General features: G+C 33.6%; 3 protein-coding genes across 6 annotated transcripts; 1 reads left to right on the plus strand and 2 right to left on the minus strand.

Moving 5' to 3' along the window:
• The first annotated feature begins 1,214 nt into the window (after positions 1-1,214).
• LOC126769375 (uncharacterized) lies at positions 1,215-22,247 on the plus strand. Of its 4 annotated transcripts, XM_050488101.1 has the most exons (19): positions 1,215-1,305; positions 1,559-2,317; positions 2,790-2,935; positions 4,241-4,372; positions 4,942-4,962; positions 6,074-6,130; positions 6,467-6,625; positions 7,772-7,913; positions 9,095-9,248; positions 10,291-10,362; positions 11,467-11,562; positions 12,097-12,331; positions 13,674-13,797; positions 14,545-14,761; positions 15,255-15,453; positions 16,179-16,351; positions 17,496-17,696; positions 21,810-21,925; positions 22,028-22,247. In XM_050488101.1, exons 1-19 carry the CDS (start codon positions 1,280-1,282, stop codon positions 22,119-22,121), a joined length of 3,123 nt encoding a protein of 1,040 aa, XP_050344058.1. In that variant the 5' UTR covers positions 1,215-1,279; the 3' UTR covers positions 22,122-22,247. The 4 variants fall into 4 exon arrangements, with proteins under 4 accessions (XP_050344058.1, XP_050344059.1, XP_050344060.1 ...); XM_050488102.1 differs by lacking the exon at positions 6,074-6,130; XM_050488103.1 differs by lacking the exon at positions 4,241-4,372.
• On the minus strand, positions 18,533-21,710 carry LOC126769386 (nuclear valosin-containing protein-like). The gene has a single exon (XM_050488132.1). The coding sequence runs from the start codon at positions 21,598-21,600 to the stop codon at positions 18,994-18,996; it is 2,607 nt and encodes an 868-aa protein (XP_050344089.1). The 5' UTR covers positions 21,601-21,710; the 3' UTR covers positions 18,533-18,993.
• Positions 22,246-24,392, minus strand: LOC126769617 (26S proteasome non-ATPase regulatory subunit 8-like). Its single transcript, XM_050488489.1, has 5 exons — positions 24,170-24,392; positions 23,893-24,068; positions 23,043-23,250; positions 22,726-22,896; positions 22,246-22,451 (listed from the first exon to the last, which is right to left on the minus strand). The coding sequence occupies exons 1-5, from the start codon at positions 24,275-24,277 to the stop codon at positions 22,308-22,310; spliced, it is 807 nt and encodes a 268-aa protein (XP_050344446.1). The 5' UTR covers positions 24,278-24,392; the 3' UTR covers positions 22,246-22,307.
• Positions 24,393-24,586: the final 194 nt, after the last annotated feature.

Raw genomic sequence — 24,586 nt, forward strand, 5'->3', positions numbered from 1 at the left:
CTTGAAGTCAGTTTTATATATTACGTATCCTAAATAAACTAGACATATAATATACCTGTTGTGTCCAAATAAAACCTTTTTATTAAACCAAAAATATTTTGATAATATTGGTCGGAACGGAAAAGATCAAAAGATTTCGAAATCCAGACCAAAAAAAGGATAGAAATAGTAGTTACTACTATTATTAATATAATTATAATATATATTTCAATTTTCCGAAAAATTGCTAAATAATTATTCGTCATACTTCTAAAATATGCACCATAAAGAATTTGGTTATGATCCAAAAAGATCAGGATATATCTTAATTTTATCAGTAAATAAAAAATTTACTATATATATAGGTATAAGTACTGTTTTATTACTGTTATTTTAGGTTAAAAAAATAATGTTTCTATTAGCATATAAATTTTATTCGATTTCTTTATTTTTCATATAATTACATTAAACCGTTAATAGGTATCGATGTATGTATCCTACTTTTTTTCCCTTTTCTGGCGTCTCAACGCTATTTGAGCGCAAAATATATGTATTCTAAACTTAGAAACAAGTTACGTCAATCAAAGCCATACTAATTTACTAATTGTGTTTTTGAAAGTAAAAATTATTTTCTAGTTGCATAATTTGCATATAATATTAGAGTTCAAATCACACTTTGATTTGACAAATACATCCGTCCGTCCGTAACAGCCTGTGAATGTCCCACTGCTGGGCTAAAGGCCTCCTCTCCTCTTTTTGAGGAGAAGGTTTGGAGCTTATTCCACCACGCTGCTCCAATGCGGGTTGGTCCTCGGTAAGTCGTATATCTGTGTTAAAACGTAGATACGACATGAGATGATTTCACTTTGACCAAGTCATGACAAATACATATGAAAATCAATTCAATATTTATTCAGTCCAAATATAAAAAACCCTTTTAAAAAAAAAAAGGTTTTCACAGATGCATCCTGATCTTATGATTCGGACTACTATGCCGAAGCTAAAGCTGAAAAAAGTTAGTCTAATATTTTCCATTAGAAATGATTAGGTAATCAGTTGTGTGTTTAAGTAAGTGTCACTGCATGAACGATTTAATGATGATGAAATTATATTTTGTAATAATTATTACTTTCGTAAAAAAAATTATGAGATTAATAGTTTTACAAAACAAATATTTATTATAAGGCAACGTCGATGTTCCATAAGTCGTTGTCAAAAGTTAGTTAATCAAAGTCAAACAGTCTAACGTCAGAATTATATGTTTACCAAATAGAATTAAAACATTGTTAAAAATAAATAGATGGATAATAACGTTAATTTAGTTGCGTAAGTAAATAAAAAAACTTACTATTATTTTTTACAAGATACATCCTTGAGATTTATACCTATGTTTTAATTAAATTATATTTAATAAAATCTTTATATTATTTTTTTCCTTTTAAATTTCGTCAATACTGCTTTTTACATGTAAACAGTTTAAATATTTAACTCCTTGTTTGTTAAATATTCAATGTTTATGCCAATGATATAAAGGCTTACTTCATAACTATTTATGAAATATCATAACACCTAATTTCAGGTCAAGAAAGAAAAAAAATAAACGTAAAAGAAAACATGCTTTTGCTAGACGTTCACAGCAACAACCTCAAGACACAAATCCCGCTGCAACTCTTCAGCGTCTGAAAACAATTGCTAATTTATTTCATATACATCAGCAATTAGCTCTAAGTAGAACTAATTATGTGTCGGACAATCCGAGACCGCTAATGTCGAGACCTAGACTTACTAGACCAATGTTTTCGGGCTGCAAATTGCCTGGATTTTTGGAACCTGGACCGAAAACTAACACATTTCTATCTACTGAAACAAAAAGTACAAATGTAGAAAAAAATAAATCTAAACCTGATATGGATGAATATCAGTTTAATAATTCTCCATTGCAGAAAGATACATCTGTGGACATTAAAACTGAAGTCTCAAATTCACAAGACTGTCAATCTCAAAATGCAACTATGAATTCCAATACTGTGATATTCGAATCAGTTTTAAAAAAATTTCAAACTACTGAAAAGCAAAGTTCAAGAAATGAAAGTAACCAAACAGCCTACAATAGAAATATCTCATACTCCAATGATTTAAAAAAAGAGCAGATGGAGACCAAAACATTGAGAAAATATTCAAGAGCTAAAGACAACCAATTTGATGACTTTGAAATACATAACAATCCATCATTCATGAGTTTTGAAACGACAGAAGAAATTGTTGATTTAAATGATGATGACCTCATATTAAATCGCTCAATTAACGATACAAAACAAAATGAGAATCACAACAAAGAGTAAGCATTGAATTATTTCATAAGCATAAAGCTTTTTAGCATGGTTCACTAATATGTTTCTTTGGATTACATTATTTTGTTTACAATGTTATATTTTTGAATGACCACATAGAATATGTAAATAGTAAACTTATTACTAAGACATTGGAAAACACTGATTTTATATTAAAAAACAAAGCTACAAACAAATCTATGACTACAAGATTTTATTAAGAAATACAAAAATAATTCTTTATGTTATGAGATAGGACATACAGTTTTCCATTTATTATATAGAAAGCAATAACAATGAACTCCATTAATGATACATCATTTAAAATTATCACAATATTTTAGCAATTATGTTTATATAGCTTGACTATTCTTAAGCTTTTTTGTTCTTTTTTTACTTGTATTTATCTTTTTTTTTCTTGTAAGTGTACAATAAAGTCATTTAATAATAATAATAATTTATTGTTTTCTTAAATTTCAGCAATAGTCTCCAGAAGAATATTCAATCGAATTTCCAAATAAAGTTACAAGAACAATATGCTAAGAAATTAGAAATTCAAAATAAGTCTGAGCCAAGAACTAGTCCAGAACATGATAGGCCGGAGAAACCTTTACTAAGTGGACAAGGTAAATACATATAAAGAAATTTATATCATACATTATTATTGTAAGACAATATAAAAAATAATTACCAAAAAAATATCACATCAATTCATTCTTTTAAATTTTATTATTATTATATATTTTTTATTAATACAAAGCTCATTCAGTAACATACTATTCTGATGGTTAATAGCCATATATTAGCCTACATTGGCTATTAGCCAGCACATACAGTAGCCATTATTTACTAGGTGGTAGGGCTCATCATATATTCTGCTGCTAAACAGCAATACTATATTTTAATAATAGTATTGTTGAGTTCTGGTTTGAAATGTGAGTGAGCCACTGTAACTACAGGCATTGAATTGGCTTTACCAATAACAAAACAAATTTAGTAATATTCTTATAAAATTACACTACACAAAGAATCATGCAAACAACCTTTGACAACAATAAACTTATAACTATGGCAGATATTAAAAAAAAATATTAAAAAAATTTGGCAACTCCTTTCTTTGTCGCACTTCCAAAAAATGGAATTCCTTACCAGCTCACGTGTTCCCTCCTCTTACAACCCGGGTTCCTTCAAACGAGGCGTGAAGAGGCATCTTGCGGGCCGGCAAGGCGAAGGCACTTACCATCAGGTGGAGTAGAGTCATTTGCCCTCCCGGCGAATATAAAAAAAAAAGCTATAATATCATGATAGTTAATAGTTGATAGATAAACGCATAAATTAATAAATGTATTGAGAATGGACAGAACATTAATGCCGAGTCAAAGACTACAGTAAGAGTGTTAGGTTAGGAAATAAAGCAAAAAGCACCAAAAAAAACATGAATGGATGTGATGACGTGTACAAGACAGGAGTAACTGTAAATATGACTAGAGATTTGAATGGAAGGGTAGAACATGTTGCACCAAAAGCAAATAAGAATGAAAAATTATGCTGAGTGTGTTCTTCCACATGTAAATTTTTTATAGAACAGATTTTGACCATGGCAGTTAATCAAAGATTAGCCAACTGCGTACGATTACAGAAACCGTGTATAGATCAGACACTCATTCACTTCTATACTCCGATTGTATGGAAACCTGGAACGGTAGTGTAAGACTGCCAACTTCCTTTCCCTATGGTGCTACTGATAATTTTGACTGAAAATCCAATATGATCCAACCTGGTATTTAATAACTTTTGATTCTGCTTTCTGCAGTTCTGGTTTCCGTATAAGCTAGCTAATAATCCCAAATAACAAAGAATCCACAGCAGTTATATGTCATACCTAAGTGTTAGACATGACTGCTGTAGATTTATTATGATAAATATGTTAGATGAAGCGAAGAAGAAAGCAAACAGAGAACTGCTAGAAGGTCTACATTCAGACATTAAGACAGTTGTACAAAATAATATAAAGTCAGACATACAATGGGACAATGTTGGCGCAAACCACAACACTCCACCAGGTATGACTATCACATACTATTGACTTTTTTAACTAAATATCATTAAGATGTTTTGTTTAATATGTAGCAGACAGCTTTGCAATAATTGTCACCTCTATCCATAGATTAAGAGCTATGTCGCAGCGAGATATATAAACTATTCATAACACTACTAATATTAGGAATTAAGATGTATGTCCTTTGTCTTTAAATACACTGGCTGATTAATCCAGCGCCGGCCTGGCCTTTGATAAGGTAGCGAGATTGTCCTTCAGAGCTCCTCTGGTCGACGCTTTCACTTTACATATATGTTATATAAATAATAATTACCACATTTATTAAAATAATAATATTAATAACCCTGGAAATTGTTTTTGTCATGTTCGCGTCGTTGCTACCTGCGCTTAGACCGATTGCTCCTCTCGCTCTGCCCTAGGGTCGGCGCAGCGCTCACTTTTTTTTTATTATATGAATACAGCAGTACAAATTATATTATAAATTAGATCCGTATAAAATAATTATAATTTTTATTATTTTCAACATGAAACTCGAAATTTAAATGTTTTAACTGACTTTTTTATTTGTTTCAGTAACGAAACGGTTACCAGCAGGTAAATGAAATTTATGATATAATAAAAAAATAATTTAAAACCTATTTTTAAAAAATACCGATTTCGAATAAAACTCTCGAAAAAAAAATACTCGTGACATAATTTTCATTGAGGATTCCAGTGGCTTTCTGTAACTTTCTTCATCAGTTCAACTTGATACTCTTTAATGCAAATGCTTGACTTGTTGATGAAAATATCAAAATCCCTATATCATCAGGGATACCAATATAAGAATATTTTTTTTCAAATTGCCTTATAAACGACGGAGTTCTAAACTAACACACATAAGGATAATCAATCGAATTAAGAACCTTATCCTTTTTAATATATTTATTCTATATCGTGGGTTCAAGCACCACTGAATTTTCATGTGCTTAATTTGTGATTATAATTCATCTCGTGCTTAACGGTGAAGGAAAACATCGTAAAGAAACCTGCATGCGTATAATTTCATTGAAATTCTGTCACATGTGAATTCTACTAACCCGCATTGGAGCAGCGTGGTGGAATAAGCTCCAAAACTTTCTCCTCAAGAGGGAGAGGAGGCCTTAGCCCAGCAGTGGAACATTTACAAGCTGTTACTGTACTTACTACTACTACTATAATATATATATATTATATATATAGCGAAATACCACATCACGACATCTCTTAAACTACCCGCCCGATTGACTTGAAATTTGTCACAGTTTTTTTTTACCGCTGGAAAAACGCCTTACGCGTTTCCCCCACGGGAACAGTGGGGGGGGGGGTATGTGGGGCTCGCCGGTGTCCAAGGCGCCGAGTGAGCCCCGAACATCAGAATACCCAATAAAAAACCAGCGCTACCCTTTCCGTCTTAACGAGGAGCGCCACGGGATCGCTTTCGCATGCTACCGTGGCGCTCTGACGGCCGGCCCGCCTATGCGGGCAGTTACTCCTTCCCCTACCCCTACTTAGACGCTCACAAAGAAATGATTTTACGCAAATCCAATATCTACCCGTGCGAAGCCGGGACGATTAGATAGTCATATATATATATATATATATGTCGACAATGATTATATATTTTTTTCTAATAATATATTTTTACTTTTGTTACTTTGCCCATATTATTATATTTTTAATGTAGGTATTCCAAGATCATTCTTACTAATGGATAAGTATACAGAGCCACAGCAACAAATTTGTGAGTAATCACCTACCAATATTTGAATTATTTTAATGCTAATGTAATTTATTTATAAAATAAAAATATATTCATGTATAATTCATGGAATTATTATACTTATATAAATTATGCAATAATAAATACACATAATAAAAGTGTCAAAGTCCTTCATATCGAATTTCATTCTGTTAACTTCACCTCAATTAATTCGAAATCAGATAAATTATTAATCAGAGGAAATACGTTTAGGAACGATTATAAAATTAATATTTTGCATAATAACATTAAAATTTTCATTTAAATTATTAAATAACACAATTTAACTATTCATAATGCCATTGCTATTTCTTACAGATTCTGAAAATCCAAGTACGTCAAATACTCGAAGGTCATTCGATTGGACGCCAAATACGATTTTACAAAACCCACAAAAGTTCATTCAAAATCAACTTATAAGCCAACCTCAAATTTACTCCCCCAGCGACGTTTATCAGGAAGCGAAAAATAAAGAAGGTTAGTGAAATGTCTAAAAAGACACCCCCTTATCTGAATACATTGCTTATAACGTTTCAAGTAGTCTTTCGAGTTTTTTGTTTCGTCTTTTTCAACATTTGTTTATGCTACCGCCATACTGTTTCAGAATGTCGACTCTACTGAAAGACATCAACTAACTTATTATATAAATATTTTAATTACTTACTCATTATTTTATACTTATCTATCCATACATATTATTTTTACCTATTATTTTAAGTAAAAATAAAGTGTGTATTCCACCAACCCGCATTGGAGCAGCGTGTTAGACTAAGCTCTAGACCTTCTTCTCAAAAAAGGAGAAGAGCCCAGCAGTGGGACATTCACAGGCTGTTACTTAACTTTACTTTTATACTTTAGTTAGTCTCGTCAAAGTTTCTCTAATATTGAAACAAGCGCCAACAGACGAAATATTTACATAATAAGGATTAAAAACTAATTGGTAATTAATATATTAAATAGTAATTGAATAATTCACGATCTTCAAAGCCCATTTGTGACGAATATTCGCACACGTTGTTGATGCTTTTGTCATTGTTTTTTCATGCCTTGTCTCAGAGAGAAAATCGTCTGGGCAACCTTTTAGGTCGCATGCAGATAATTTAAGCCAGACATATTCCGAATTTATTTATGAGAGTTACAAATGTCAATAAAATCATGAAAAAGACGCTTTCGCTAGGACGTTTTTTTTCAACATATAAGCTAGAGTAAGGTGGAGCGTGCTTGCCTAAAAGAGGCCTATTCACTCTTGACTTAAAGCACCCATATTGTAGGTGGTGGGGAAAATGGAAGTGAGAAGGGTTAAGGGTGGAATAGACCTTAACGGTGCGTATCAGAAACGAGGAAGCAAATCGTTTCGTACGTGTCTTAAATACGTTAACTACGTAATATTTTGATCCATCATATCATAACTCACTCATGTTAGCGATAATTTTCCTTCGTAACTTGTAATAAGTTTAATAATCAATTAAAAATTAATGTATAATATATTAAAAGCTTCAAAGTTAAGGTATATTTTTATGTATTATATTTTAATTATTATCGTCAGACCTTCTGTAAGGTCTTAGAATTATGAGTTTTTCTTTGTTATAATTTCTAACATGAATATATAATTTTAAATTCCAGATTCACAAGACGGTTCAGAATCACCGGATGTATTGGATTCTAATAAACGTGTAAGCGCTTTCCAAAGATTAGGGCCATTATCTCAACCAAAAAAACCAAAACTAACGATAAACCTCTGTTTGAATAAAGAACAAACTGTCAGGTAATATTTTTATTTTTAACTTGACATATTTTCGGTTTACATGATATAATAATTGGCAACACATGTTGAAGATTTCAGGCAATAACGCACCAGATATTGGTAATAGAATATTTCAATTTATTTGATTTAAACATAATATACATTTTTAGTCATTATATTTATGTCAATTTTTATAAATAGTTAAGTTGATCGGTAACCTTTTACTTCGTGTAGCTTTGTGCAAGCTTGTCTGTGTCTGACTTTACGCAAAACAGCAATACTTGATATTGTTGTGTTCCGGTTTGAAGGGTGAGTGAGCCAGTGTAATTACAGGCATAAGGGACATAAAATCTTAGTTCCCAAGGTTGGTGGCGCATTGGCTATAAGCGATGGTTGTCATTTTTTTACAATGCCAATGTCTAAGGGCGTTTGGTGACCACTTACCATCAGGTGGCCCATATGCTCGTCCACCTTCCTATTCTATAAAAAAAAAAGTGCTTAATTTGTGTTTATATTTCATCTCGTGCTTGACGGTGAAGGAAAACATCGTGAGGAAACCTGCATGTGTCTAATTTCATTGAAATTCTGCCACATGTGTATTCTACCAACCCGCATTGGAGCAGCGTGGTGGAATAAGCTTCAAACCTTCTCCTCAAAAGAGAGGAGAGGAGGCCTTAGCCCAGCAGTGGGACATGAACAGGCTGTTACTGTTACTGTACCTTATAATCATACTTTTATTCGCAAATTCATTCATAGCTGTGTTTTTTGATAAAGCGATTTGGTTTCCATTTGTACTGTATGGTATGTAAAATTGTTTCTCACTACATGTTTTGTTTTTATAATTAATTTTTATAAATACTATAATTATTTTAATTTTGAATTTTTGTAGCTCTTTTAATATAACACTTAACTCACATTTGCACAATTTAGTCTTAGTTTAACCATTGTTTACATTTTTTATAGTTTTTATGATTTTTTATTGAATATCCTACGTAACATTTATTTTATATATATTTTTTAATTTCTGCCATTATTATTTATGCGCTTGCTGTGGTCTCCTTTAATTGAAGGAGCACACATATTTAAAAATTTAATCCACGATGTAATGTACTGTGTAAGTATGTATGTATGTGTGTATCCTGCGTTGGTGATCCTTAATAAATAAATAACAGATAAGTGTAGCAAGGTAACATCTTACACAGGGAAGTGATAGATGAAACACACAAGGACTTACCCGTCAACGAACGAGAAGAAATCCTTAACAGTAGAGACGATATCGTTGTGAAGTATCTTCCGTTTTGGCCGTGGAATAAACCCGTTGCTGTTAAGAAGAGCGTCACCGCAAGATACTCTAAGGTAAGTTCTTGCTTCTTGGTGGCAGTGCCTTTTGTAAGCCCGTCTAGATACTGTCTCGAAAGAAAACAGTTACTAAAACTATCCATTTTTGAAAGATAATATTTACTCGTTTTTTTTATAGAATAGGAAGGCGGACGAGCATATAGGCTACCTGATGGTAAGTGATCACCAACGCCCATAGACATTGGCATTGTAAGAAATGTTAACCATCGCTTACATCACCAATGCGCCAATAACCTTGGGAACTAAGATGTTATGTCCCTTGTGCCTGTAATTACACTGGCTCACTCACCCTTCAAACCGGAACACAACAATACAAAGTACTGCTGTTTTGCGGTAGAATATCTGATGAGTGGGTGGTACCTACCCAGACTTTGTGAGAGCCCGTCTGGGTAGGTATCACCAACTCATAAGATATTCTACAGCCAAACAGCAATAAGCAGTGTAATTACAGGCACAAGGGACATAACATCTTAGTTTCCATGGAAATGAAAGGAGTAGTTAATATTTCTTAGAATCTTCACGAAACTTACGATTACGAAGATTTACTTACTATTATTGCTTATAAATATCTTATAGCAATAGTATGCATAGGTGTACATTTATCTGCCTTTTGCCGATTGCCTCCTAGACTTTCAACGTACTTGTAAGATTTATACGTTAGTCGAGACGACATCGAAATAACTTCAGAATTGTTGATATTTATCATAATGACCGTACGCTCACATATTATATCACCAGATTTACAATGTCGTTATACTTCTCTTAGGTCCTCGATTTTATTCATCTGACGTGTTCTCTCTTGTCCATTCACGAAAACAATCAATCCATCAGCCAATAACACATTTAAAAATTTAATACCGTGCATGTTTGAATTAATTTCCTTCACCGCAAAATATGTATTATAAAGTATTCTCGAAGAATCCCTTGTACTTACGTCAAATCATATTCATTTGATTAAAATATAGGTGTTCTATTAATTTTTTTTTTTTTTTTTGAAATAACTGTATTTCTAAACTTGATAAATTTATCTCAATTGCAGACTGTAATGATGATGGAGAAAGAACAAATGGAAGAAATATATACCAAAGATAACTCCTTAATTATGTTATCGGTGGGTATATTTTATTCTACAAATAATATTACATGGAATCTACACAATCGCATAGAAATCTACTAAGACCTCTTATTTTTGACGAGAAGGTTTGGAGCTCACACCAACAAATGCTTCCCCCTTCCTTCTTAAGTCCACGCGAGCTGGTTCTCGATGTCACCGCCTAACTGTGACATCAATTCCATCGCGCATAAAGAAATTTGGCAACTCCTTTCTTTGTCGCACTACCAAAAAATGGAATTCCTTACCAGCTCACGTATTCCCCTCCTCTTACAACCCGGGTTCCTTCAAACGAGGCGTGAAGAGGCATCTTGCGGGCCGGCAAGGTGGTGACGGCTAGTACAGAACATTATTCCCGACTGTACTGGCCGTCGCGTTTGGACTCTACTACCACTTACCATCAGATGGAGTAGAGTCATTTGCCATCCCGGACATATAAAAAAAAAGAAACAAATGCTAATGCGGGTTGGCAATTATACATCCGCTACTAGCCCGGGTTTGAATCGAATATTGCTTAAACTCCTGGACCATCGGAAACCACGTATAGTTTCTGAACTCTTTCCGGTCTTATCAGATTTTCTGTTCCATCAGATTATAGTGATTTAAAACGCAATTATCTAGTTTAATATATTACGAGTCTTGGATTATGAAGATTTGTAACTCGTGATCGATTCACTTCATTCCATTTTTAAAACCACAATTTTCACTGTTTTTGATTCAATAACCTATTGACACTATATATACATTATTAGAAATCAAGATAGAAATACGTTTTTAAAAAGAGATAAAACAATACAACTATACAACAATAAAGTAAACGTAGATCGACACGTATAATTCCACACACAAATAGAACAAAGGAATCAAAAATGAGCGTCTGAAATTTTATTTATGAGATATCCGCCACAACCGGTCCAAGCAGAAGTGTTAAGCCAGCCTGGCCGGCCGATGAGCTCGGCGGGGCCAGTCCCCACTATGATGATCATCACGTGATCAAGTCGCGCCGCTAGGCCACGCCCCGTCGGAAGACATTCCTAACAATATATTACATATAGAACAAATGGCTAGAGGGTAATTAAATATTTATTTGATGTAATATTGCAGGTAACCGGGTATCCAACATCTTGGACGAAAGAGAATTTATTGGATGTTATATTAGAGAATTTAAAAGGAAAAAGTTTCATACCAACTTTTATTGAGGTATTTATTATTTAATCGTTTCAAAAATAGTCTTTTATGTTTTTATTTCAATATAAATGTAATACAATTAAAAATAGTCATACCTTACCCCAAAAATATGTATTTGATCTTATTTAGTATATTCTTATATCCCATAGTTACTCCTCTTACAACCCGGGTTCCTTCAAACGAGGCGTGAAGAGGCATCTTGAGGGGCGGCAAGGCGGGGACGGCTAGTACAGAACATTCTTCCCGACTGTACTGGCCGTCGTCGCGTTTGGACTCTACTACCACTTACCATCAGGTGGAGTAGAGTCATTTGCCATCCCGGGGCATATAAAAAAAAAAAATAGTAAAATCCTTTACGTTTCTCGATATAACGATTTTCTTAATTTATGTTAATACGCAGATCATATAATCCAAGAATCGAATCCCGAAATCTGCATATTTAAATTTTATTCTTAATTTAAGCATGCATATGTAATTCGATTAAGAAAAAATACTATAAATTTATTCAACAATTATTAATTAATTCTAATCAACAAATTGTTCTAGTTTACAGCAAAGGAATGCAAGTTCTTCGTGTTTCGTTGCAGCGGGGCCTTAGTGTTGATACATTGGCTTGGGTTTATAATAAAGAAGGACGACGTTGAATTATCGATAACAATATCACAAACGCAATTAACGAACAAACAGATAGACTTTGTGCCGCGACTCGTTTTGAGTAAACGACTCGTGTCGTTATATGATGGGCAGAAAATCGATTTGAGTGAATTTACTTTGAAGAAAGGTGAGTTTCTATAGTAAACAATCGAGAGATTACTTGGTCTACTCGGTCTATGGGGCGAAAACTTGGGCTAGTAGTATGGCCTAGGGCATCAAAACTTGATGAGATTTTTTAGTAGTCACGCACTATGTGAACCGTCTTTTTTTTTAAACTTTTATTTTATAGGCAGCCTATATATCGGCCCCATCGTTACACGCCAAATTAAATCAAAAAAGGCTCAAAAACTAAGAATGACTCAGTTTGAGAGAATCACTAACAAATTCATATATTTTAATTGCCGAATATGTGAACCGTCGTCACGTTAAAAAATTAAAAAATGCGACCGTACGTATCGCAAAAAAAAAATACCGAAATTTAATTAATTCAAATTATTAAATGTCTTAGAGCAACAAAAGTATCAAATCTCATGCATTGCAATTAAACTATAATAAAATGCTTATAACGACATGCATTACTAACGAAAAATATGGTTAAATGAATATGTGCTACGCAATAAATTTTCGTTAAACTAGCATATTTGAAACGTGGCGTTTATAATACACATACGTCGCCGCGGGGAAAGTCAAATCATAGACAAGAAATTACATTCAAATTTAAAGCATTAACCTGAATACACTAAAGTATACACATCTAATATTCAAACATAATCGAGACTACCGATTGTGTCGTGATAACAATACACTTATAAAAACAGCAGTACTTGGTATTGTTGTGATCCGGTTTGAAGGGTGAGTGAGCCAGTGTAATAAGGGGCACAAGGGACATAACATCAAAATGCCTACTAACCTAAGCATAGTAAAAAAGTGGTTACCATCGTCCGTAGACTGGACTGCATTGGTATTGTAATACCAACTTAACATATCCAATGCGCCACCTACTTTGGGAACTAAGATGTTATGTCATGTTATTATCGATGGGCCGGTTGGCGTGGTTGGTGGATGCTTGCCTTTCACGCCGAAGGTTGTGGGTTCGATTCCCACCCAGGACAGACATTTGTATGCATTAACATGTCTGTTTGTCCTAAGTCTGGATGTAATTATCTATATAAGTATATATTTACAAAAGAAAAGTAGTATATGTAGTATATCACTTGTCTGGTTTCCATAGTACAAGCTCTGCTTAGTTTGGGATCAGATGGCCGTGTGTGAATGATGTCCCAGGATATTTTTTTATGTCTCTCGTGCCTGTATTTACACTGGGTCACTCATCCTTCAAACCGGAACACAAGAATACTAAATATTGTTTAGCGGTAGAATATCTTATGAGTGGGTGGCACCTACCCAGACAGACTTGTAAAAATCCTACAGCCAAGTTAAATAATAATAATATATGTTTTTCTTTTAAGATATAAGTCATTTTATATACTTCCCTTTAAATCATATACACAATCAATCGGAGATCATTCAGATACAAAGTGATGTGACGTGGGAGCATTTGACGGAACTCGATCTATCGTCTAATAGAATTACGTAAGTTTTTTTTTTAATTTATGTTTTAAAAGTGCTTTCAATGTCAAAGGTTATTATGAAAATAATATGAACATGTCTGTTTGTCCTGAGTCTGGGTGTAATTATCTATATAAGTATGTATGTACAAAAGAAAAGTAGTATATGTAGTATAACAGTTGTCTGGTTTCCATAGCACAAGCTCTGCTTAGTTTGGGATCAGATGACCGTGTGTGAATCAAACCGGACCGCTGGATGAAATAGTTTTTTTTTTATTTATGCATTAACCAAATTATGTCACATGTGTATTCTACCAACCCGCATTGGAGCAGCGTGGTGGAATAAGCTCCAAACCTTCTCCTCAAAAAGGGAGAGGAGGCCTTAGCCCAGCAGTGGGACATTTTCACGCTGTTACTTACTACTTTTACTTAAAGGAAATTAGTTATTTTGATCAAATTGATTATTATATGTATGTGTATATATGCATATTTTTGTGTACTGTGAATAATATAAATTACTAATTACCTTTTGACTAATGACGGTTGACTGGCAGAGAATGCCTTCAAGCATTAAGCCCGCCTTTTGTTCCACATTACACATTGTGGTAGCTAATAAAGTTTTTAAATAAACAAACAAATTTTTCGAATTGCTTGAAAATGTTTTTACTGCTTCTCAATCAAAACATCTTGATTGTCTATGATTTTCCTATACTGTTCCAATTAAATAGAACGGAAGAAAACACGAGTTCTATCATTTGATATTTTCTTTCAGGTCAATAGAAGGATTCAACCTGGCAACAGTGACGCCACGTTTGAAAGTTCTAAATTTATCACGTAATTATTTAGAAAGCGTTCTAGTTTTACTGCCGTGTAAACATTTGCCTTTAAAGAAACTTATGCTGGAGGGGAATCCCCTTTGCATTAATTATATAGAACCAGACTATTACGTGAACGTTATTAGAATGATGTTCCCCGGCTTAAGGGAGTTGGTAAGTTACAAGGTTCTCAACCGAGCCCTTACATTACTCTCATCCAATAAACCGTAAAGATGAAAAAAAATGATATTAGTAATTACATAAAAAAATATATATGCTTCCTAACGCTTATATTAAAATAAAGCATATACGTGTATATTCTTAAAAGATTAAGTATAATATCTTTTTGCTAATTATCTGAAACGTATACCAAGACACTATTTTTTGTAATTTATTTGTACGTCAAATCGACGTCGTTACAATTGTACAGAGATCAGAGAGAGTACTAATATAAGACTATACATATTACGATCATGATTAAAAATATTCACCACTTTAAATGCGTACTTGTGTGTGTGTGCGTGTGTGTGTGTGCGCGTGTGTGTGCATGCGTGTGTGTGTGTTCATGTAAAATTTACTAAAACGAATTCGGCTGGTATAAAAAGACGAATATTTCCCCTTCCATTTGAATTTTAAAAAATATAACTGAAACTTGTCTGTTTCGCAGGATGGAGTTGAAATTACTTTAAAAGGGGATTTACCGAAGTCCTTACAAAACTATTGCCCAGAGGACGCTCGTCCTATAGTTGAAAAGTTCCTAGAAGTGTTCTTTCCACTTCTAGACTTAGAGAACGATGATAGACAATGTATCCAAGATATGTACATGAAAAATGCGGTTATGACAATCACGTGTAGGAACAGACTACGTAAGTAATTTCTTCGTAAAAAAAAATCTAGCAGATCAGAAATACCAGAAAAAACCCACAAACCTTCATATTTCCTGTACCAGCATTTCCGCTGGTAAAGAATGATTTACGCACATTTCGTTTTTTTGTCCAATATGTATCTTGTGTTGTGCAAGAAGTATATAAATGCCTTTATATACGGCAGGCGGTATATTAGGTGAATTACACATATGTATATCTAAAAAAAAAACAATATAAAATGTTTTAGCAAATATAAAATATCCCCTCAGCATCGCGGTTTTAATTTCTCAAAGTTTATTTTAACCTTTAATTAGTATTGATGTAGTCTCTGGCTTTATCGTATGGTAATAAATAATATTTAAGCAATTCATATCGATTAAATAAATATTATTACGGATTGCTTGTCCGCGACAAATAATTAATTATATATGTTTATAACTTGACAAAAGCGCCACCTGTCGAATCCTAGCATAGCTACAAAGTATATGCTAAACATTATGTGAATATTATCTTTAACGGACAATTCGTTCGGACGAAAATACTATTTTTATGAGAAAAATTATACTTTACGAGAAAAATTATGTCTAGAAAAAAAAATCTTCTCTTTCTTCATTGTAAAATAGAGCTGGCGCTGTACAGCAATACAAAGTTCTTGCATTTGCATTATTGTTGGAAACTCATCGACTTTTTATGTATTACCTTGCTTATGTATTATAATTTTTTAGGTTATGATTCAGCCTACAAACATATGCGAAACTTCTCAATCAAAAGTCAAAACTTTCTAGAAAGGAACATGGACAAAGTGGAGGGCGTCACAAATATTGGAAAACTTATCAGAAAATGGCCGAATACACAACACGACCCGACAACTTTCACCACTGATGTTCTATACCATGATGTGAGTTATGATAACCTAATTTCACCTGTATTTGTCCGAAGACATATATGCCGCGGATTCAAATGGATTGCCATTTGAATGGCCGCCATTGTCGTCCAATATGTTGATTTTATTAAATCAGTCATCGCGCACGTCCGGCGCTGGCGCTGTCCTGAGAGCGAGAGACTAAGGGACCAAGGGAGTTGCTAGACGAACGATCACACGCGCTACTGACATACTCCTTTATATTTTATATTTCCATCAGTCGGCTACATAATAAAATAGGCCCCCGTCTTATAATTTTCACACTTGACGTCTGACAACCGACCAACCTACATGACATACATCACGTTGTTTGGTGTTGCTATTCTAATAAGTGACGTCGTATACCCGCTTAAATTTATTATCTCTGACATATATACAGGCGTAATTGATCTACAAAGCTATTCTGTAAGAATTCACTTTATTATTCATCCTTAAATGTTCACAACCGACGATTGTTATATATTATGGTCAATATCGCATATTACTCTCTAAAATTTCACGACGATATCTGCGGTGTTTCAATTTTGCTCTAACAGAAGATTCTCTCACATTTATAACCATCAATCAGCGCTAGAACAAGCGTGGTCAAGTACTCATAAAAAATTTCTACACATAATACAATATTTTCCTAACTGTGGATAATTTATTCTCTATACTATTTTCATTAAATTGTTGATTTTCCTCAAAAAAATATTACTTTTGTGGCAATGTAGAAAAAAGTATCTAAATCACACTAAAAACTTCCATGTCGCTCAATCAATAACTTTATTGGTTCAACCCTAGATTTAAAGTCTTGACCTTCAAATGCCTACTACTATCGCCCATTGTCATTTGCGCTGAAAGAAATATTAACCATTCCTAACAAACCAAGCTTGGAAACTATATAATATACCTTGCCTGTAGTTACAATCACTTCAACTTGAACACAAGAATACTATGTATTGCTGTTCGGTTGTTTAAAATGTAATGAATGGATGGTACCCACCCAAAAATGTGATGAGTGGGTAGTACCAACCCAGACGGGCTTGCACAAAGCTAACCACCCCATAGTCACTCTAGACCAAAGAGATAATTCAATTAGTTTATATATTCGTACTATATTTAATTTATGATTACACAGGATTCTTCAACCATATTTAAAATAGCTGGTATACTGAAAGTAACCGCGGAATCTTTAGCAGAAGAAGAACCTCTAATGGCATTCTCTCGTACAATAGTTCTACATACCGATAATGGTTATCACTATAAAATACGAAACGAACTCGTGTACTGGGATGAACCGACCGTGGAATATTCTTGTAACGCCTTCAAATCTGTTATGGTGAGTACCACACCAACCAAGTAAAAAATTACTCACGTCAAAAAACCTCTCAACCTCTCGAAAACTTTTCGCATCTCTATAGTTATGATAAAGGCTTAGGAATATAAAGCATTACAATATTTCCAAAAAACTAATTATTTATTTTTTAATCATGCGTAATCTATTAATAATAAGCTCCAAACCTTCTCCTCAAAAGGGAGAGAAGGCCTTAGCCCAGCAGTGGGACATTAACAGGCTGTTACTGTAATCTATTTAAACAACGGACAATATTACATTTTAGTAGAGTTTACTCAGAAATAAATCAAAATTTTAAGTCTTTGCTGTCTTTACTAATGAGTCGAGTGAATATTATCATATTTCAAAAAGGGATAGTTTTAGTAACTGTTTTCTTTCGAAACAGATATTTCAGACAGGAAAAAAAAATACTTGACACATACATTTGACAAGCCGGTTGGCGTGGTTGGTTGGATACTTGCCTTTCACGCCGAAGGTTGTGGGTTCGACTCCCACCCAGGACAGACATTTGTGTGCATGAACATGTCTGTTTGTCCTGAGTCTGGGTGTAATTATCTATATAGGTATGTATTTACAAAAGCAAAGAAGTATATGTAGTATATCAGTTGTCTGGTTTCCATAGTCTATCTGCTTAATTTGGAATCAAATGGCCGTGTGTAAATAATGTCCCAGGATATTATTATTATCATTACATGTACATACATAATTAATATTGCTATAAAATATAGAAAAATGTAATTTTAGTTAGGTATATCGTTTTTATTCAAACAACTAAAATAATAATTACCCATGCAGAAATATAGAGTTGATAAAGAAAAAAATGTATATTTTAATAAAAATATTTTATTTGTCACTGAATTCAAAATGTGCAGACATTCATAAATGGCTTCATGAGATTACCTACCATCTGTATCACTCTCAAAAATAGTTACAAGTATTTGTTCATGAAATATTAAAATAATATATTTGTATCATGTTTCAATACAAAAAAGATACATTTTTAATTTTTATTATCTCATTAACAAATATATAAGTTATGTAAATATTTTCTTGAAAGATCATATATACATTCACTTTAAATACAGAAGCACACTAAAATAATGTGATTATTTACTGAAAACTACAATCATTACTTTGAACTTAAGGCAGTAAAAGACATCAAATACATCAAAATTACATATATTTGACTTGGCACTTTTTAAAACACGCTTAAAATATGGGACGTGATACAAGTGGAACCTTTAGCTTACTACTGACATATTACATTTAACCTAAATATATTTTACACTGTATCCATTGATTCTTCATTAGTTAGTTCAGTCTCCATCTCCATTTCCTTCTCATCAATACCGCCTGCATACTTCAATCTTAGTTTCTCATAATGTAATTGTTCTTTAGAAGATACTGAAGGTTTGCATTTTGTAAGGGCAGCTCTGAAGTCGTCGAAAGATACAAATATCTCCCCTTCGAGAGTTCCATTTGCAATGTGGTTTGTTAAAGAATTCGTCGCCGCAGCACGCACTAAACCGGACAAATCTGCTCCTGTGTAGCCTTCTGTTAAGCCTGCAATAACTTGTAAATCAACATCTGGTCCAAGTTGAGGTTTTGTTCCGGATTTTGTTAGCTTTTTTAAAATGTCGAACCTATCTTCAGTTGCAGGCATACCGACATACATTATCCTGTCTAGACGTCCAGGTCTCAAAACCGCTGGATCAATAATGTCAGGTCGATTCGATGCAGCTAAAACAAAAACTCCCTCGCGACTTTCTATTCCATCCATTTCCGTTAATAATTGATTAACTACTCTGGCGGCTCCATTATTGTCGTGTGAACTCCTTCTCGGACATAAAGCGTCGAATTCGTCGAAAAATATTACACAAGGAGCTGAATTACGGGCACGCCTGAAACACGTGCGAACTGCACGTTCACTCTCACCCACATACATATTTAATAACTCTGGCCCTTTTACGGAAATGAAGTTGACACCAGCTTCATTTGCAACGGCTTTTGCTAGCAACGTTTTACCACAACCTGGGGGTCCACATAGTAATACGCCACTTGGTGCAGAGAGCCCAAGTTTCTTTAACTGCTCTGGATATTTCACAGGAGCTAATACAGCTAGCTGTAAATCTTTCCGGACTTGATTTAATGAACCGACATCATCCCATGTAACATCAGGTACTGTAACTATACCCTCTCTAACGGCACATGGTTTTGTTGTTTTAAGAGCTTTTAAAAAATCATCATGTCTAATTGCAAGCCCAATTAACTCTTCTGGAGGATATGGTAAATTATTTTCAAGAAGACATAAAACTTCGTCCACTGGGTCAAGTGGTTTACTTACGGGCTCATCTACAATATGATTTGTTAATTCACTTCCATTTTCATTACTTTCCTCGGGTGTTACTTCAGTGGAATCTGTTTTTGGTGGTGGTTCCGTGGTATTCTCTCCAGGTTCATCTGGTTCTTTTACAGATTCCTCACTGCTGCCATCACCATTGGGTATAACATCTTTAACTTCATTATCAATTTTTATTTCTTCAGTTTTTTTTAAAGTTTCTAATTTATTTTTTAAACGAATCTCAGTAAATATTCTTTTAACAGCGTATGTACTAGCTTTGTTTACAAGAGCTTGCAAATCAGCACCCACAAAACCCGGAGTGATTTGAGCAAGAGCATTCATATCTACATCATCTGCTAAGGCTAAATTTTTACAAAGAATCGATAAAATTTCTTTTCTAGCTTTTAATGTTGGAATTCCTAAAGTAATTTCTTGTTCTAATCGACCAGCTCTTCGTAATGCAGGGTCTAAAGCATCTGGATTATTTGTTGCAGCAAGTATCAAGACAGAGGCAATATTTTCATTCAAACTATCTAAGCTAGCCAATAACTGGGCAACCATTCTCTTTTCCATATCTTTTTGAGCATGGATTCTATTTCCACATACTGCATCTATTTCATCAATGAATAGCACACAGGGTGCAACCGATACAGCTCTATCAAATAACTCCCTTATTCTTTCCTCTGACTCACCAGACACTCCACCAACTAGTTCAGTACCAGTAACAGCTATAAGCGGTAATTGAAGTTTACCTGCTATTGCATGAGCTATTAATGTCTTTCCAGTACCCGGAGGGCCATGTAATAATGCACCTCGAGGTGATTTTATTCCTAACTGAGTGTAAACTTCAGGATGCTTCATGTGTAGAACAAGATCACCGATTTGTGTAATTAAATCTGATATACCTCCGACATCTTCAAAGCTAACCTTAACATTTTTAACAGAGCCAAATTCGGCCTTTTTCTTTGGTGGTGCATTTTTATTTGAGTCTAGTTTTCGTTTTTTATCCATTGTGTTTAGTATTTGTTGTGGTCTCACTGTACTTTCGACAGTTGTACTGTTCGCATTTCTAGACGGTATATGCGGTGTAATTGTTATTTGATCATTGATTTTCGGTATTTTTGGCGCGGCACTACCATCCTCATCACTACTGAGTATATCAATGGGTTCACCTGACTTATCAGTAGCTCTGCGGGAGGCCGGCGCCCGTTTTTTATCCTGCATCTTGTACATTGCTAACAAACGATCATTAAGCGCACTATTGTTTTCGTCTAACAACTCTAAGTCCGATTCTTCTTCTGAACCTTCAGACGTAGACGCACCATCAAGACCGTAGCTTTGTAACACTACTTTATAGGCACTTTCGACCATTTGACAAAAAGCGTTGTCGCTTCTGTTGCTGTATTCGCGATAGCGCTCTTTTAGAGAACGCGCCATTTGACTAACATCGACAAATGTCTTGTCCACGTTTTCAGCCAGATAATTTTTGACCCGTGAAACAATAACCGGGTCATTTAAAGTTTTTTGCCTTGTTTGATGTTTCTTCATGTCTTAAGAATGCTTAAAAATTATGTTCAAAAATAATTTTACACTGACTTCGTCGCAGATTGCAATGTTTGACAGCGGCGTCGCCGAAATCCGAATCAATGGATTAATTGCCATATGAAAAAATACAAAGTTTCTAAAGAAAGTTATCCATTCACAACACTAAAATAACATATTTGATAAGCAGTAAATTGTTACATAAAATATTTCAGGTTCCAAGAAAAACATTAAATCTTAGGTTTGAGACAGTCCCTGACGATTATATTAAAAAGCAGCTTATTGCAATCTTTATGATGCTAACGGAACTTGAAGCAAAACCAAGCGAAAGGTATGATTATAAAGTTGTATACAAATGAATATTGTTTTTAAACCCAAAAGACGAGAAATTTCAATAATGCATACTTCTAAATAAACCGAAAATTTATTTCAGGTGTTTGGAATTAAAGAATTGGCATTTTCAACATGCATTGGAATACTTCATAAAACTCGAAAAATTAGACAACACACAAATATTACATGATTAATCGGTTGAAGTAAAAATAAATGCTATTAGGTATAGAGGTATTATAGAAGGAAAGAGGGTCATAGAAAAGAAAAAAACAAAACATTTGTACTAGTAATAATTTCAATTAAAAATAAACTAAGAAATGAAAACCATGGTTTTATTCTTTTTATTTATTAACTCCATTTTTAAACACTAAGATCATGATTTACACAATCATTTCAAGATGTCTAGCATATTCAATAGTTTGTTCTGCAAGTTCAGATGATGGGAATACACCAGCTGCAGCGGCACAGGTTTCTTCAGAAGCATTGAAGTGATAACAATTATCAGCTCCAAGTACCCAGTTGCGCTGTAAAAGTGTAATATATTACTACAATTTTAATTTAATTTATCATTACATATATTAATAAATAAGATGTATTTAAAACACCCAGAAACGGAGAACAAATCATAAAATAATCTAATTTATGTCATGACACTCAAAAAACCCATTTTCATGTTTACACAAATCTCTAAGTTAAAGTTTTCTATTAAGCTTCAAAATAAAGAAATAAATAATTAGTATTATTTCTAGAGATATATCCATCCTTCTCCACATATACATCCTCCTTTGTTTTTTATACCTTCTTCCCATATTCCAAAACAGCCTGTTGAGATGGTAGGTTCAGCCGTCTCGCTGCCTCTGTGCATGATATACACAAATAAGCTTTTTCAATACAAGCCGCTATTTCTCCTCGAACTGTATCAAGAAGGGTGTCCATGAAAAGTGTGTAGCTTTCAGCTGGAACATTGTCCTGAAATCAAATTAAATTTTAAGGAAATGAATAATAAATAATTGATGGAAATTTATTAAATGTATCTATAGCTTTTTTGTTAAATTCTGAAAAATTCATCGGTTTTTAGTGTCTATTTATTTATGCACTACAAAAATATTACATACCTTAGCCAAAAATATTTTATTATAGCTTCCTTCCATCAGATATTGTTCCAAAGCTAATGGATGTCGTACATATGGATCTGCTCTAATTACATCAACTGAGAGACGTTCCAGTTCTGTGTGGAACTCAGCTACTCTGTTCTGAGATAGTAGAAAGAGTAAGTTCAGACCCAACAATTGGTACATAAATGCTGATTCTGGTAGATGGTCTCTGAAATGTATACAATATTTTTATTTATAAAAAAGCCGAGATGGCCTTGTAGTTAGAATGTGTTAATCTTAACTGATGATCGTGAGTTCAAACCCGGGCAAGTACCACTGAATTTTCTTGTGCTTAACTTGTGTTTATAATTCATCTCATGCTTTATGGTGAAGGAAAACATAGTGAGGAAACCTACATGCGTCTAATTTAATTGAAAATCTGCCACCTGTGTAATCTACCAAGCCGCATTGGAGCAGCATGGTGGAATAAGATCCAAACCTTCTCCTCAAAAAAAAAGGAGAGGAGGCCTTAGCTCAGCAGTGGGACATTAACAGGCTGTTACTGTACTGTACATAAGTCAAATAGAATGATGGCAAATTAGTCACAAGAATGTATCCTGCTGAACTGGAAATAGAATAGAAGAATGTATAAGCTTTTATTTGTAATTATATTGATCTTTTTGTCTATACAATAACAGTCTAACCTTTATCATTATACAAAGGATAAGAATGTAGATTGGAGTCGTAAGTCAAATTAAAAGCTTATATTTACATTTTTCAAGTATCAAGTGAGTCTATCTTTTTGCTAAGTTTGTTGTACCCACCTAACATTTAAAAATATTTCAAAACAACATGATTGGAATATACTTACTTGTAATCAAAATAGTAACATTTAAGTTGTGACATATATCTTTCAAAGGCCTTAACATCTTTAGCAGCTACAGCCCATTGGGCACCAATTTCCAAAACATCACGAGCCAATATCAATTCTTTTTGATTTGCCGCGGTATTATTACTTGGTAAAAAAGTAAGTTGTGTTAATGCTATCTGAAAATATATTAAGGTTTTAATTAATAACAAACAATTATATCGATGATCGAAACAATATCGATGAATTCATACAGTATTTGTCAAGTCACGCTCCGTACCTTTATTTTATTTAGTAGTTCGCCACATTTGTCTAGCTTACGAGGTTTCTTAGCCCACTCTGTTTTCAGATTTTGATACAAAGAAGCTACATCTTTTACAGAAGCCATTTTTTCCGTATATTTCGAGAATATTTTTAGAAAACCGTTCCTTATTCACATTAATGGTTTGCTATTGTAAAATGACAATATAGAGATAAAGGTACTGCTCACGATCAGTGCTCAAGCAAGCAAGTCATTGCTTGTCAAAAAAATTTTTGATGTGTTCACACAAAGGGATTACATTACTTTTCATAAACAAAAATATTTCATAAAACATCTTTTTTTGAATTATATGGAAAATAATTATCATTAAATATCAATACGTTATTCATTTATGTTATATTTTTTTTACAAAACTCAACCACAATATACGTTTTT

Source organism: Nymphalis io, chromosome 7, assembly GCF_905147045.1.
Source record: "Nymphalis io chromosome 7, ilAglIoxx1.1, whole genome shotgun sequence".
Lineage (NCBI taxonomy): Eukaryota > Metazoa > Arthropoda > Insecta > Lepidoptera > Nymphalidae > Nymphalis > Nymphalis io.